The sequence below is a fragment of the Mus caroli genome, unplaced genomic scaffold (assembly GCF_978045245.1).
Source record: "Mus caroli unplaced genomic scaffold, Mus_caroli_1 scaffold_16, whole genome shotgun sequence".
NCBI classification, from domain to species: Eukaryota; Metazoa; Chordata; class Mammalia; order Rodentia; family Muridae; genus Mus; species Mus caroli.
In genome coordinates this window covers 19,241,393-19,256,526 of record NW_028227271.1, presented here as the reverse complement: position 1 = coordinate 19,256,526, position 15,134 = coordinate 19,241,393, and the positions used below count along the sequence as shown (strand labels likewise).

Genomic DNA, 15,134 nt, shown 5'->3' with positions numbered 1-15,134 from the left:
CAGGAGGACTGGGCAATGCCCTCGGGGCTCTTGATGGCTAGCCGAAGGGACACCCACATGGCTCATCATGATGCTACAGTCGCGCCAGTTGTCTAGGACAGCGGAGACAGGGCTATGTGACGGGTGTGGAGGATGGATTCCTGGCAATAGCTAGGAGCTGAGACTCAAAGGAGAACTTACAGTGTCTGAGGAGCAAGCGAGTAGGAGCAGCTTCCCAGGCAGAGGAAACACCGGCACATACTGCCATCCAGAACGTCAAAACACTAGAGTCTAAGAACCAGGTACTGGAGGAAGCCTGGTGTATAAGAGGACACTGAAGACTGGGAGAAGTGGTGACCTGGTCACTGTATGAGCTAACAGGTCCAGCAGGCCTGGCTGGGGATGTGGCAAAGCTCTGGGGCCAGAAGAGCCAGCGGTTAGCCAGCTGTGCCACTTCCTCATTGGGTGCCCCTGAACAGGGCTCCTCATGGCTGACAGATTATATTCCTGCTTGGCAAAAGTGGTACTGTGTTAGAGTTGAACTGACAGAGCATGCACGGAGCACCTAGCGTGTAGTGAGTCCTAGGTAAGGCTGGGTTCTGGGCTTATTCGTTGCTCTTAGGGAAAGACCCTGAAGGCTGTCTAGGAGTAGAGACTATATTATAACAGAGATGATGATGCTTTCTGGTCAGGGACCACAAAGGTGTGTGCAGAGAGGAGTGTGAAGGAGCTACCTGGAGCTGCAGAGGTCACAGGGCTGAGGGGCTTACAACAGATGGTTGCCCAGACCCTCCCCAATTCAGACATTCTGTGCCAGGTTGACAGCTGGCCCTAACAGGTGGGCACCCAGTAGGTGCTCAAATACATGTTTACTGAGTCCATTAATAAGGACACTCTAAATCAGCTACAAGCCATTCTCTGGACACCTTTTTGGAGAAGAAACCCACTAAAATCTGTGTCCTTATCTATTCCCCCAGGTGGCTGTACCTGCCTGACAAGAGAACTTTGCTGAGGTGAGCTGGGCTAGACCCTGCTGCCTAAGAAGGCCAGGTGCTAAACAAAAAAAAAAAGAATTGAAATTCACTTCTGCTTCTCACAGAGCCTCCAGGGCGTGGCCTACCAAGGGACCCTGAGTTCCAGGTGTTGCCCTCTCTCTCTGCTACTGTGGCCTTACCAGGGTACACTTCCACTTTGGAGCACTGACAGAATCTAGAAGGCTGTTACTTCCCTCAAAGAGAACCCAAGCCCTGACTGGGAGGTGGGGGTGAGGGGACACAACATAGAATGAAGTCATTCCTTACATGAAGAAGGGAGGGGTCTTTTTTTTTATAGAGAAAATGACAGGCCAAGATTATAGGGGAGGGGGCTTCTGCCACATGGGTCTGGGCAAATGCATCAGTTATGCATTACCTCACATCCAAGACGACCCCACCCACACCTCCCAGGCCCTTTCAAACAATGAGACACCCCCACCCCACCCAGCAGCTGAATGACTCCTTAGACCAGAATCACACCCGGAGAGGCTGTAGCAAATCCCTGATTCCAGTGCTAAGTAGGTGGGGTCAAGGGGCAGAGGCCCAACAGGTCCCTTGTAGAGCTAATGGACAAGAGGACCTTTAGGTGCAGAAAGACAAAGGCTACAGCAATCAAGAGTCGCGGTCTTCCATGTGGGCTGTGGATGTGGTCAGGGCACACTGCCTTGAACTCTGAACTCAAGGGCCTCCCGAAATCTCACGCCCACACTCCCTGCAGCAGCAATGGGGCCCCCAGATCTTCCAGGAGAAGGAAGAAGAGTTAAGGAACCACGAAGAGGAAGAAGGAGCTGGGACAGATATCCTGACGGTCAGAGGAAGATAGGGACACGGATCGGGGTTCTGTGGTACCAAAAAGACACTGAGACTTGGGGTCCCGAGAGACAGAGCCCAGGGCGGTGGGGATGCACGGAGGGCAGGGAGCACAAGGGGACGAGCGGAGGTGGACACGCGCGGACACTCACGCGCGCGCCCGTCCCCGTCACTCACCCAGGCCGCAGACCTCACGGCGCAGGCTAAGGCGTCCGCGCTCCTCGGCTATGGCGCGCAGCATGTGCTGCAACGAGCGCTCCTCCGCTTCGCTGCTGTCCACGGACTCCCGGGAGGCGGCCGGCCCAGCCCGGAGCCCCGCGGGCGCGGACGCCGAGGCACAGGCCCTGCCCGGCGGCCGCGCGGAGGCCATGCCGGGCCCCGGCTCATCGCCCGCGCCGCGCCCGCGGGGGCCACCGACACGCCCCGCCGCCCGTGCCCCGCTGCCGCCCGCCGCGAGCACCAGTGAAGCCACAATCCGCTTTTGTGTGCGTCGCCGCCGCCGCCGCCGCCGTCGCCGCCGCCGACCTCGGAGCACAGCGGAGCACTGCGATCCTCAGCTCCGCCACCGCCCGCCCGCGCGCGCTCGACACCGCCCAGGCCCCACCCCCGACGCGGGCCCGCCCCCAAACCCGCCCTTTCCCCGCCCCCGACACTCAAGGGCCCCGCCTCATATTCCTAAAACCCCACCCCGATCTCTGGGCCAGGCGGTGAGTCGTCCCTGGTCCTGGCCCCGCCTACTTCCTTGCGGCCAGCTGCTGCCAACTTCAAAAGCCCATCGCGGCCTCGCTCCAACCAACCTGTCGTGTGACGTTCTCGCCATCCCATTCCCACACCTTCCTTGGCCTGCTGACCTTCCTTGCTGCCCGTGTTCCCCAACCCTGAGTCCACTTTCTCCCGCCCCCCCCCCCGTCCCCACCTCCAGTAGAGTCACGCCTCTGAGCCGCCCCCTCTGCGCCTCACTGATTTTGCGCTTTGTCACCACCCTGTGCATTCCCTGGAGCTTCCTGCACACCAGCTCTGCATATTTCTGTCTGAACCTTCCAAGTAGGTTCTGCTAAAAACTTGCTTCACAAAACTCAACAAGAAGTTATCACCTCCTTTCGGAGGTCTCCTGGGACGCCTCAGTTTCCTCTGCTGAACACTTAGGAAAGGGGGTCAGAGAGCTGCTTCCTGTCTTAGCTCCTGTGTTGACTACATATGTAGAGGCCAGAGGTGGATCAGATCAGCTTGCATGTGATCCTAATTAAAGGCCAAGGTCCAGCTGGGCAACCATCCCTGTGCTAAAAGAAGAAGATGCAGGGAGCAGCCGCCAGAAGCCATGTTCTGAACTCACTCGGTGGTCCTTTCCCAGGACTGGGGTAGGTGACCATGCACTGCTGGTCTCAGCCAGTTACATTTCCAGTGTCAAATTCTACAATCATGCTAAGCATAAAGTTCTGTCTGCCCCGACTCTTCTTCACCCTGTCTGGGATACCCTTCTCCTAGTCTCCTGTCTCCTTTGGATCCCAGTGTCCTCAAATACATTTCCTCAAAAACAAACAAACTATATCTTGCCTGCCCCTCCTGTTCTATTATTCCTAGGCACAGCATCCTTACCACTCCCCTGACATCACACTGCATAGCTGTAGGAGGCGTCTCGGAAAACCAGTTCCTTTCCCTTGGGCTTCCCAGTCCTCAGAATGGTGAGAAACGATTGTTTAAGCCTCCCGTCTGTGACATTGCACCATGGCAGCTCTAACTAAGACACTGTGTATTCCTCAGGCCTGGCTTCTGACAACTGTATTCCCAGCACCCAATAAATGCAGGCTGTGTGATGGAGACTGGAGAGAGGCCTGCTGAGGAAGATGGTCTCTAAGGAAGGTGGGTTGGAAACCACTCCAGAGCAGGAAATGGGCAGCTTTGACATACTGTTCAAGCCTTACCTGGAGATTTGTACCGCTCCCCTGAGACGCTCAGGGTAGGGCTTGAGTGACTAATTCCATGGTCCCAGAGCAGTGGTTCTCAACCTTCCTGATGCTGGGACCCTTCAATACATTCCCTTGTTTTATGGTGAGCCCCAACCATAACTTACTTTTGTAGTCACTTCATAACTAATTTTACTAGTTGTAAATCATAATATAAATATCTGTGTTTTCCAGTGGTCTAGGGTGACCCCCATGAAAGGATCATTGAACCCCACAATAGGAGCTGAAATGATACACAGGTTAAAAACCATAGTCCTAGAGTCAGGCACAGGAGGGACTCTGTAAAAAGGTATGTATCTCGGAAATTACTGGCCTTTGTCTTCTCTCCCCTGGGCCTGTGACCCCATCTGTTAATGAGGACCCGGTGTGAAGGTTGAGGTGACCAGCTGTGAGTCTGGAGAACTGAAGTCTGGCTGTGAGAACGAGGGAAGGGACCAGCCCTCAGACAGCATATGTGAGGTCTCAGAGACTGGCAGTGGTACTCTTCTCTGTTTCCAGGGAAACCGCATCACTGCCTACACATCCACACTGCCGGGCTGTTGTTTGAAACCCTTGCTGCTCCAACACCATAATCACCTTTGGGGCTCACCTCCCCTGGGGAGCCTTCTGAGGAGTTTGGCCAAAGCATTATGTCCTTGGCCACTTCACAATCCCTCTCCCTCGACCCCCACGCAGTCACTTCCAAAGGACCAGCATCAAATCAATTCACTCCATCTTCCCTGGCATCTATTCCAGGACAGGTGCCAAAATGTATTTGTTGAATAAGTACAGGAGTGTTGCCTGGGTTTTCTCCATTCTCATTACTTATACTCAGTGTCCACATGGGGGACTCCCCTGAGCAACAGGTATGGCATATTTTGCACAGGACCAGTGAGCCGCACTTTCTCCGCTCCAAGGTACTGTTCCTTGGTCTTGGGTGCTTATCACTGAGTACATGTTAAATGAATCAGGCTGGATATGAGTGTGGTTAGTTTCAAGCTGTCTTGCCTGTACACATCTATGATTCCATGACTCAAGGGTCGTAGGCCGGTGAGATGGTTCAGCAGGTTAACCTCTCGTGTATGTTGTAATGTACAACACATGAAAGTATTCCAAATAAAAGGAGTGGAGGACTGTGGAGGACCAGCCTCGGCCAGTAAGACTTAAAAAAAAAAGACTTAACAATGGTAAATGCCTTGTTAGTCCAGCATTACTGGCCTGGACTCCTAACCTAGAGGCTTATAAGATAATAACTGTGTTTAGTTGTATTTAATGTTAATTTTGTGGGAAAAAAAGAAAACGTGTTATAAATATCCTGAGTTCACCTTTGTCCAAGCAGTCAGGGTTTTTTTTTTTTTTCTGTTATTCTGCCTTCTGCTTATAAAAGCACACTGAAGAACTTCCCTGCCTGCTCTCAGCTGCAGCGTTTCACTCTGGAATACCGAAGCCAAGTTTAGCAGAAGGAGGAATCAGCCACAAGTCACTCACTTTCATGGCGCAGTTGCTTCATGTTTCACGTTTCTGCTTGGGGCTTGCCTTGCTGTCTCCCTGGTATGCCCGGGTGACATCTGTGGTTCCATTGGTAGCGCTACCTGTTTGGCGATAATCTTACTCAAAGAGCCAGTAGGGACAAATGCCCATGGACTCCTTTCCTAGTTCTTGAATGGCCAGAGACCTAGAGGCTTTTTAGGAATGACTCTGGTTCATCTGAGAGCCCCATGCCTCTGACCTCTCTCCCTCAGGCCTCCATTTACTGTCTGTACAATGAGGTGAGAGACTAGATAATCCCAATTACTCCTGACCTTACTACCCTGTGGGTCTGTCTTAGTCAAGGCTTGTATTCCTGCACAAAACATCATGACCAAGAAGCAAGTTGGGGAGGAAAGGGTTTATTCAGCTTACACTTCCACATTGCTGTTCATCACCAAAGGAAGCCAGGGCAAGAACTCACACCGGGCAGGAACCTGGAGGCAGGAGCTGATGCAGAGGCCATGGAGGGATGCTGCTTACTGGCTTGCTCCCTGTGGCTTGCACAGCTTGTTTTCTTAGAGAACCTAGGACTATCAGCCCAGGGATGGCACCACCCACAATGGGCTGGGCCCTCCCCGCTTAATCACTAATTGAAAAAAATGCCTTACAGCTGGATCTCATGGAGGCATTTTCTCCATGGAGGCTCCTTTCTCTGTGAAAGCTCCAGCTTGTGTCAAGTTGACACACAAAACCAGCCAGTACAGAGTCTATGATTGGGTCTCCAATCAAAAGAAGGCAACCAGTCAATCCTTAGGGTAGGTGGATGGTAGCCAGCCTACCAAGGGTTCTTCTGACCTCCCCTGAAACTCTGCTAAGGGCAAGAGCTTGCTGGGAGGCAGGAGTGTGCACTTATAGCTTCCCAGCCAGATGTTCTTATGACCCCAGGTTCTCCCCATTGCTCAGAACTTGTTTCTTGACTTTGAACTTCCGATCCTCCTGCCTTCGTCTCCTGGTAGGTGCTGAGATCACAGGTGTATACCACCACACAGGCTCTCTCACATCTGGGAAATTCAATGCAGCCATCCCCAGATCTCCACTGCAAGGTCTCCTCATTTCAGTCTCCGTGTGTACTCTTGTACATATGTATGAATATGCAGCAGGCAGGGGCTGGTTTTGAGTGTCTTCCTTTATTGCTCTCAACCTTATTTTTTGAGGCAAGATCTCTCACTGACCCGTAGAGATCACCAATCAGGCTAGACTTGCTGGCCACCAAGCCCCAGTGATGCAATAGGATCAAAGACATGTGCCACCGAGTCCAACTTCAAAAACATATGGATTAATATATTTTTAAAAGATTTTACTTATTTAATGTATATGAGTGCTCTGTCTGCATGAACACCTACATGCCAGAAGAGGGCATCAGGTCATAGATGGTTGTGAGCCACCATGTGGTTGCCAGGAATCGAACTCAGAAGCTCTGGGAGAGCAGATAGTGCTCTTTACAGCTGAGCCATCTCTCCAGCCCAGATTAATATTATATTATGTAGATGTTTTGCCCACATGTATGTCTGTGCACCCCATGTGCCTGGAACACATGGAGTCCAGAAGAAGGTGTTAGACCCCCTGAAACTGGAATTCCAGTGATGAGCTGCCATGTGGGTTCTGGGGACTTGAACTCAGGTCCTCATGCTTGTATGGCAAGCATTTTGCTGACTGAGCCATCGCCCCAACCTCCAAAGAATACTGGATACAGTATTATTTAGAATTCTTTTCCCCTTAGCACTCTATTTTTCTTTTAATAGCTCCTGCTAAACAGCCCCGGAGGGGGCGACCTTGCAATTATAATTAGATGTTCATGCCTCCCTGGGAAAGGAGTTTGAAAGCAACACCTCGTCGAGTTGAGATCAGGAAGGTTTGGGATAGCTTTTTTTTTTTTTTTTTTTTTTTTTTTTGGTTTTTTGAGACAGGGTTTCTCCGTATAGCCTGGGCTGTCCTGGAACTCACTTTGTAGACCAGGCTGGCCTCGAACTCAGAAATCCACCTGCCTCTGCCTCCCAAGTGCTGGGATTAAAGGCGGGCGCCACCACTGCCTGGCAGCATTATTTTTATACTAAGAATTTGAACCCAGGACCTCAGACATACTGGCAAGTGCTCTCCCACTGAGATATGTCTATGTCTATGTCTATGTCTATGTCTATGTCTATGTCTATGTCTATGTCTATGTCTATGTCTATAGATCCCCAGCCATTTTGGACATTTTCTTTTTGTTTGTTTGTTTTGGGTTTTGGGGGGGGGAGGTTGTTTGTTTGTTTGTTTGTTTTTTCCGAGACAGGGTTTCTCTGTATAGCCCTGGCTGTCCTGGAACTCACTTTGTAGACCAGGCTGGCCTTGAACTCAGAAATCTGCCTGCCTCTGCCTCCCAAGTACTGGGATTAAAGGCATGTGCCACCACGCCCGGCTGGACATTTTCATTTTAAAATAGGGTCTTGCTAAGTAGCCTAAACTGGCCTTGAGCTTGGAATCCTCTTGCCTGTTCTAGGATTCTAAGATTACAGACATGCACAGATACACATAAATAAAATCTTTACACAATAATAATAATAATAATTGTTATTATAATAATTATTATTTCCTTCCAGAAGCTCTGTATTTTGGTTTTTGTTGTTGTTGTTGTTGAGACAAGGTTTGTCTGTGTATCCCTGACTGCCCTAAAACTCACTCTGTACACAAGGCTGGCCTAGAATTCAAAGAGATCCACCTGCCTCTGCCTCCTGAGTGCTGGGGTTGAAGGTGTGCACCCCTGACTAGAGAGACTTTTCTAAAGCCCAAATCTGACGTCTTCCCTTTTCTGCAGGTGGGTCCAGATGTCCTGGAGCCAGCTGCCTTCTCCCTCCTGTTATTTCAGCATCTGCATCTGCACAGGCTGTCATCCCTCCCGCCACGAACTCTGAGTGTTATTTCCTCCTTCCAGAAAGTTCCTTACCATCAAGTTCAGACATCATTTTCCTAGGGAAATGTTGAGAATCTGTGACCCAATTCCAGGTCTGATCTTCCCTGATCCCTAAGAGCCTGTTTCTGCCCACTACCCCTATGTCCTTTCAAGCCATCACACTACTATTTGGGGTGAAAGGTGAACCAGTGGGGGCAGGGGAGATAGTTCTTGGTGTGACTGCTAGGCCCTTGAGGAGCTGACACACAGTGGGTCTCCATGAATGCATGTTGAGTCAGTGAACAGTAAGTGAACCTCGGTAGGATTGTAAGGGGCACAAGGCCCTTGTGCTCACAGATACGCACTAGGGAAACCCTCTATGTTAAACAGGAAGATTTGTCTCTTCAACAGAAGGGTTGTTTACCTGTTTTCCACCCAGAAGGCTAGAAATGCATGTTGTGGACAGCCTGGTGGTCTGTGCTATCTGTAGGGCCAGGGTGTGTACAAATCCAATCAGACTGTTATATTTATCCCAGACTCTTCCTTCCAGCCCTTTATCCTGAGCCGTGTTCCTCCGTCAATAGAAACCATCCCTAGGGGAGATGTCACTTGCACTTTGTAGCTTGGTGACTGCTATGATGATTTGGACCACACCAGATCCTCCTCTAGACCCTTAAGCTATAGAACCCACTCTTATGACCTCCATGTACTTTGCAAAGGATTTGATGTAGTTCCAACCTTAAACTTTATTGAGATCATTGCTAGGAGGAAATTTTTTTTTTATTCCAAAATCGTACTGTTCTTAAATGTACTTGCAACAAACCACTTGGGGTCGGTCAGACTGGAGAAGTCTGAACCAATACCGGCTATCTAAATCACGTTGAACTGGCTTTCCTTCTTGCCTCAATTGAATCATTGCTCTGCTGGGCATAACACTCACAGAGACACCCACACTGGATGAAACCACAGCCACTGTCACAGGATTATGGAAACCCTAACTGGTTGTCAGTGACAGTAGGGATAGTCACCAGAGGGGCAGGCCAGCGGTGATATGTTGTTCTAGCGCACTCATGGGGATCATAGTCCTGGATCCCTCTCGAGGACGCCTGACTCCCTGGCTGCTGTGGACCACAACTGTACCTGGTAGAGTAGGATTCTGAAAAAGCCTGGTTCTGGGGCCATGGTCAGGGGCAGAAGAGGAGTTAACTGTAAAAGGAGAACAAGAAAAATCAGGGACTTGGGTTCAAGTCTTGATTCAGCCTGTGGAGCTTAGTGACTGCCAGCCCCTCCCCTGCTACAGACCTCAGTTTCCCCATGAGCCAAAGAGGAAGTTCAGAGGGCTTCCTCCTCCTACATACCGACAGCTAGGAGGAAGAGGGAAGTGTCACCCTTAGTTCTGCTGACTCCCCAGCTGGGAGGGACAGCTCAGCCTCAGCTCCCTCGTTTGCAAAATGTGATGGAAATCGCAGCCCATGGGGCTTGTGTGTAGGCTCCATGGGAGGCTGCCTGGCAGCCTCTGCATGCCTAGACTCCGTGCCTTTGTATTTCCTGTTAGACCCAGAGCTTAGAGAAGAAAAGTGTTTCCTTGTGTTCTCTTTTTATGTTGCCTGCCTCCTCCTGGCATGTTCTTGAGGGATGGATGTTGGTGACTCTGAGAGGAGTCCCCTGAACCCCTGCAACAACACACCAGAACGTCACAAGCTCCAGGCTATGCTTCTCCTAGGAAAACCAACAAGTGCCTAGGGAGAGGCCGCTGCTGGACCCAGGCTGAGGCAGGACTGGAGTTAGGGAGGGAAGACTTTCTGAGGAGGCGGTCCCCACAATCTCCAGTTGTACTGGTGGCCTCAGCATTCCCAAAGAACAGTCAAAGTTTGCTCTCTAGCCAGTACTAGACTTTTCTAAGGCCTGGCCAGACTGGATCCATCTGTCAAGCTTGGGCAGCAGAGATGGGACCTGATTTCACAAGTCAGATTCTGCCCGTGTCAGTGACTCACCCACTGTTTTGAGGAGGAACCAGAGGCTAATTAAATTCAAGCTTTGAACCCAGCCCTCTTCCCCATAAATGCAGTCAAACCTGTGGAGGGCAGATGAAGGCTGGTAGCTTTGCAAGGCAGAGGTGGTGGGTGTCAGGGGTTAGGGGTCTAGGGGAGGGGGTGAAGGGGTGGGGAATGAGTCAGACGTGGAAGGAACATGGCACAGAGAGTGGGGGATGGGGGGGACTGGGACAGATTTCTACCTTCCCTGGGATCCCAAAAAGAGGCCAACCACTGTGGACCTCCCTTCTCAGCTCTGCCATCAAAACCAGGAACTTGTGCAGGACCTGTCCCCTACACCTGCTGCCATCTTCAGGAGTTCTGCTAAGCCTGGTCACAAAACAAATGGTCACAACTGGGCATGTAGGTGACTAACATTTTTCTCACAGACAGAGAGAATGGGGAGAGTCATGGGACGCTCACCCAAGTGTCCAGTCATCCCTACCTGTGTTCCCTAATTCTTAATTGCACAGAGCTTTGGGGTCTTGGAGTTGGGGGAGGGGCTGGAGGATATAGGGGAGGGGCGCCACATGTATTTAACCGTGGGAAACTCATCCTCCTGTTTCATGCAGCCGTTTGCTAGGAAGCACCCACAGTCCTGTCAGCAACCCCCTCTTCCCCAACTGCCTATGCTTTGTGAGTAAGCCCAATAAACTCATAGGTGCCCCAAAGTGAACTTTGGTGGCGTCATTGGGACCTTAGGAGGAGGGGCAGATATTAGTTGTGTCTCCTTCTGGGGGGTGGGGGGGAACAATTTTAGTAACAGGACTGCTTTGAGGACTGACAGGGTCCTTGTCAAGGAGTGCCTGCCAAGCTTCCTTCTCCAGCCCTGCCTCCACACTGCCCCCTTCTGTCCACTTGCGGCAGCAGCTTTTGCCACAGTCAAAAAAAGATTAAAAAAAAAAAAAATTCCAGGTTAGATCCACCATGGTGGAAGACCTTGTGGCCTCTCCTGTGTGCTAAGAGCCTGTGGGCACTTCTGACTCTCAGTCCCAATCAACAGGCACCCTTTGGGAAAGACGGAGTCGGCAGCCCCAGGGCAGGACAGAGCGGGTGCTGAAGCTGAGCAGGCACAGCCCACCCAGCAGCTGGTGAGGAGGCCTGCCTGAACAAGCAGGCCGGAACCACACAAGGCATCCACCAGCTTTTCTTTGCATTTTTTAGATCACACAGGACAGTTGTGGGTCACTCAACCGCAGAGACATGTGAGAACTGTGTCGCTAGCCACTGAGAGCGCTGGAGTGTACAGGAGTGAACCTAGATAGATAGTCACCCCAGGAACCCAGGCAAACATCCTTTGATTGTTTGAGGTTGTTTGTTTGTTTGTTTGTTTGTTTTAAAGACAGGGTTTATCTGTGCATCCCTAGCTGTCTTGGAACTCACTGTATAGACCAGGCTGGCTTTGAACTCAGAGATCCACCTGTCTCTGCCTCCTGAGTGCCCATCTTCAAGGTAAACATCTCTAAGGACAAGGCTGCTGCTGGCACATCATGGAGGACTGCTCACAGTCAGTTGTTTTTTGTTTTTATTTTTGTTTTTGGTTTTTTGTTTGTTTTGTTTTGTTTTTTTTTGTTTTTTGTTTTGTTTTTGTTGTTCTTTGGTTCTGTTTCTGAGACAAGGTCTCATGTAGCCAGGGCTGGCCTCCAACTCACTGCTGAACTCATTGGCCGAAGATGATCATGAACCTTTCAGATCTTCCTGTCTCTACCCACCAAGAGCTGGGGACAGAAAGAAATGCCATCTCCTAGCCTATAATGGAGTGTGTGTGTGTGTGTGTGTGTGTGTGTGTGTGAGAGAGAGAGAGAGAGAGAGAGAGAGAGAGAGAGAGAGAGAGAGAAAGATCAAGCTATGCACTAGGGGAAGGAACAGTGTATCACCAAACAGCTTAGAGTGACTGTCCACATACAGAAAGAACAGAGTTCCGGGGCTGAGATGCAGTTCAGTGGTATAGTCCTACCTAGCATGCACAAAGCCCTGGGTTCAATTCCCAAAATTGCATAAACCAGGCTTGGTGGTGCATGCCCATCATCCCTGTAGGGAGTGTCCAGAAGGCAGAGGCAGGGGAGATTACTGAGTTGTTAAGGGTTCTTGCTCTGTGATCATGAAGACCAGAATTGGATCCCAGCAATCACATGCCAAGCTGCCTCAAAGGAGTAGACAGAGTGTGTATGGGTGGGACATCAAACACCCTCTTCTGTACAGAGAAACCCTGTCCCAAAAACCCAAAAACACCCTCTTCTGGCCTTCATGTAAGCACACATATACACATGCACACACACACACAGAGGGAAAGACAGAGACAGAGAAAAATGTACATCTATACATGTATGCACATACACATATATGCACATATGCATATATGCACATATGCATGTATGTACACCCAAATACATATATGCACATACACTAAATAAACAGGAAATGAACTATTGAAAGAACCTTTTACAGGCAGAAAATAGCAAGACGAACTATCACTGAACTGGGGTGCAGCTCAGCATCATGGGAAAAAAAAAAGCCTTCTAGGGGCAGATTAGAATAAACTGGCCCCCAAGAAGATGAAGAAGTTATAAGCATACGAGAAGAAACTCAGCATCCTTTAGTAGGGAGTGAGCTGTGTCTGCGACACATCGCTACGCCCACTTCACAGTGTTCAGAAGTCAGCCTGAGCGTGGCAAGTGTGGGTGGGTGTGTCGTGAGATTCCTGGGGCTGTGACAGGCTACCTGCGAACACAGCTTTAAAGGAGGAAAGGTCTGTTTTGGCTCTTGGTTCCCCAGATCACACCCACCACTCACTGCTTTGGATCTAAGGCAGAGTGTCAGGTGGTGAGTGGGTGTGGCGGAGGCTGCTCAACACACAGTAACCAAGACTCAAAGCAAATAGAAGGGGCAGGGGACAAAATGTCCCTGAGGGAACACCCACAAGGACCTGTACCCCTCAACCATCTCCTGGGCATTACCTACGTCCTAAAGTAGTATTACCTCACAGCAGCCTGTCAAATATTGACCCTGTCAGTGGATCCACCTATGGGAGAGATCAGAGCCCTTCTGATCCAGTCACCTCCAAAGGTCATTTGTGGACACTGCTGCAATGGGAGCCAAGCCTTCAAAACACAGGTCCCAGCCATAGGGGGAAAGCACCGGGCCAAACTGGGATTCTTGCCCATGGCGGGTGGGATGTAAGTGCCCAGGCACTTGGAAAACAACTTGGGGTTTCTTTGTTCTTGTTATTGTTTTGTGTTTTGTGTTTTTGAGACAGGGTCTGTCTGTGTAACCCTGGCTGTCTTGGAAGTCACTGTGTAGACCAGCCTGGCCTCAAACACTCAGAGAGCTAGCTGCCTGCCTCTGCCTCCCCAGTGCTAGGATTAAAGTTGCACGATACTAACCTGGCCTATGTTTCAGTTTTTTAAGAAAGCTAGACACATGTCTGCCCCACGGCCCAGCCATTCTTCTCTGAGGTTCAGCAAGACAATTGAAATGTGCACAGCAGTGTCACTAACCGCTAAAGGAGAAAGTGTCCCTCCCTTGATAGGCAAATGGGTCAAACCAGTTGCAAATGTGTCACCTTACAGTGCAATCCAACTCAGCCATAAGAAGGAACAAACCATTAATATCATGTAATGATTGATATCACTTAACGAAAAGGATGAATCTCCCAACTATTGCACTGAGGGAAAGAAGCCAGACCCCAGCTGAATGAGAGCCTGCTGTACAGTTCTATTTACATGTAATTATGGGAAATACAACCTAACCTATAGGGACGGAAGCAGACCTGGAGTTGGAAGGGCAGGGATGAGGTGGGACAATGGAGGGGGAGATGAAGAGGAACAGAAGTCCAGCATTGTAGCTTATGCCTGTAATCTCAGATCTCAGAGTCTGAGGCAGGAGGATTGCCATGAGTTTGAGACTAGCCAGAGTTACACAGTGAGCTCAAACATAACACACAGACACACAGATAGACACACAGAAAGAGGGGTGGGGGGAGAGGAGAGGAGAGAGACAGATAAAGATGGAACTAGATTACAAAGAGACAGGAGAAAGCTTTGCACACACACACATATATAATGGTGGGTTCATGGGATATATATATATATATATATATATATATATATATATATATGTATATATTTCTATTAAAACTCAGCAAATTATACACCAGGTGCATGCCTTTAATCTCAGTATTCAGGAGGTATAGGCAGGCAGATCTCTGAGTTCAAGGCAGGCCTGGTCTACAGAGCAAGTTCTAGGACAGCCAGGGCTACACAGAGAAGCCCTGTCTCAAGAAACCAAAAAGTAAATAAAAATAAAATAAAATAAAATGTAAAATAAAACTCAGAAACTTGTATAGTTTATCATATGTCAATTATACCTAAAACTGTGTACAATGTGAAAATGTAAGAGCACTGACTGCTCTTCCAGAGGTCCTGAGTTCAATTCCCAGCAACCACATTGTGGCTCACAACCACCTGTAATAGGATCTGATGCCCTCTTCTGGTGTGTCTGAAGACAGCTACAGTGTACTTACATAAATAAAATAAATAAATAAATCTTTTTAAAAAAGAGAAAAATGTAAATTAGTTGCCAGCTTAAGGCTGTCTCATTCTATTCTGGCAGCTATAACAAAACACATGGATTAGGTGGCTAATCAATAATTAAAGAATTTAGGCGCTGGCAAGGTAGCTCAGTGGATTAAAGCACTTGCTACTAAGTCTGATGACCCGAGTTCAACCCTAGGGGCCCTCATGTTAAAACGACAGAACCACCTCCACACATTGTCCTTAGATCTGCACACTTGTCCAAGGCTGCATTTGCATATCTGTGAGCTGTGGACAGAGACCCGAAGGGGACGCCAGGTGTCCTGCTGTATTCCTACCCAGCTTATTCCTATGAGACGGGGTCTCCCTCTGAACCTGGAACCGTGTTGGCAGCCAGGAAAACT

General features: G+C 49.7%; 1 protein-coding gene across 1 annotated transcript in view; it reads right to left on the bottom strand.

The window, feature by feature from the left end:
• Kiaa0930 (KIAA0930 ortholog) overlaps positions 1–2,384 on the bottom strand; it is a 37,969-nt gene extending 35,585 nt beyond the window's left edge. Inside the window, exon 1 of the mRNA XM_021183788.3 lies at positions 2,001–2,384. Coding sequence (XP_021039447.1) covers positions 2,001–2,193 — 193 coding nt within the window. The 5' untranslated portion in view covers positions 2,194–2,384. The remainder of the gene's footprint in view (positions 1–2,000) is intronic.
• Positions 2,385–15,134: the final 12,750 nt, after the last annotated feature.